Raw genomic sequence first — 896 nt, forward strand, 5'->3', positions numbered from 1 at the left:
GATATCTTTATCTTTATTTTCACTGTTCACAAGCTTTCTTTACAGTCATATTCACAGAAAATTGATGTCAGACATGTTTTAAATACAAAATGTGCATAGTCTGAACAAAAAACACTGTCACGCATATCATATACATACATAAGCATAGGCTACATATGTATACTGTATGGATATATCAATATACGAAAGAAAATACTACGCACGATATGCAACAATAATCTAGGTGAAAACTCTAAAAAGCCTTATCACCTGCGAGCGAAATATGATAAGAAGGACCTCACTGACGCCCCTTTTCCGTTCGTTTCAGTCGTTCTTCGGGCGGACCTACAACAACATCCCTTCGCCCAACGAGTGCAAGAACAGCGGCCGTTGCGTCATCAACAAGAAGACGCGGACCTCGTGCAAAAGCTGCCGCCTGCGGAAGTGCCTGCGGGTGGGCATGTCGAAGAGCGGCTCCCGCTACGGCCGCCGCTCCAACTGGTTCAAGATCCACTACCTGATGCAGAACAACAGCACGGCCACGTCTTCGGCGGATGACCCCGTGGCGAGCGAGGCCTCCACGACCACGGCCACGACCACGTCCCCCGGCCTCATCAGCCCTTCGTCGGAGAGCATGACGCTCAGTCCGGACCTGAAGGACTTCAAGGACTTCAAGGACTTCAAGCTGAGCCCCGACTTCAAGCTGAACTCCGACTTCAAGTCCGTGCTGGAGTGCAAGGGCCTCAACTCGCCCTCGTCCTCGGAATCGCACAACTCCGACTCGTCGCTCGACCTGAACGAGAAGTCGCTGTTCCCGCCGTACTCCGAGCACCTGTACCCGAAGGACCTCCTGGCGCTGTACAACCTGCCCACGCTGACGCCCCGCCTCTCGCCCTACGTGGCGCCAACCACCCTCG

The 896-nt window shown here is 53.1% G+C and overlaps 1 protein-coding gene across 1 annotated transcript in view; it reads left to right on the top strand.

The window, feature by feature from the left end:
* Window positions 1-262: 262 nt before the first annotated feature.
* The window catches only part of LOC119594824, a 2,579-nt gene continuing 1,945 nt past the window's right edge, over window positions 263-896 (top strand). The window contains exon 1 of the mRNA XM_037943913.1: window positions 263-877. Coding sequence (XP_037799841.1) covers window positions 263-877 — 615 coding nt within the window. The remainder of the gene's footprint in view (window positions 878-896) is intronic.

Source organism: Penaeus monodon, chromosome 34 (genome assembly GCF_015228065.2).
Source record: "Penaeus monodon isolate SGIC_2016 chromosome 34, NSTDA_Pmon_1, whole genome shotgun sequence".
Classification (NCBI taxonomy): Eukaryota; Metazoa; Arthropoda; class Malacostraca; order Decapoda; family Penaeidae; genus Penaeus; species Penaeus monodon.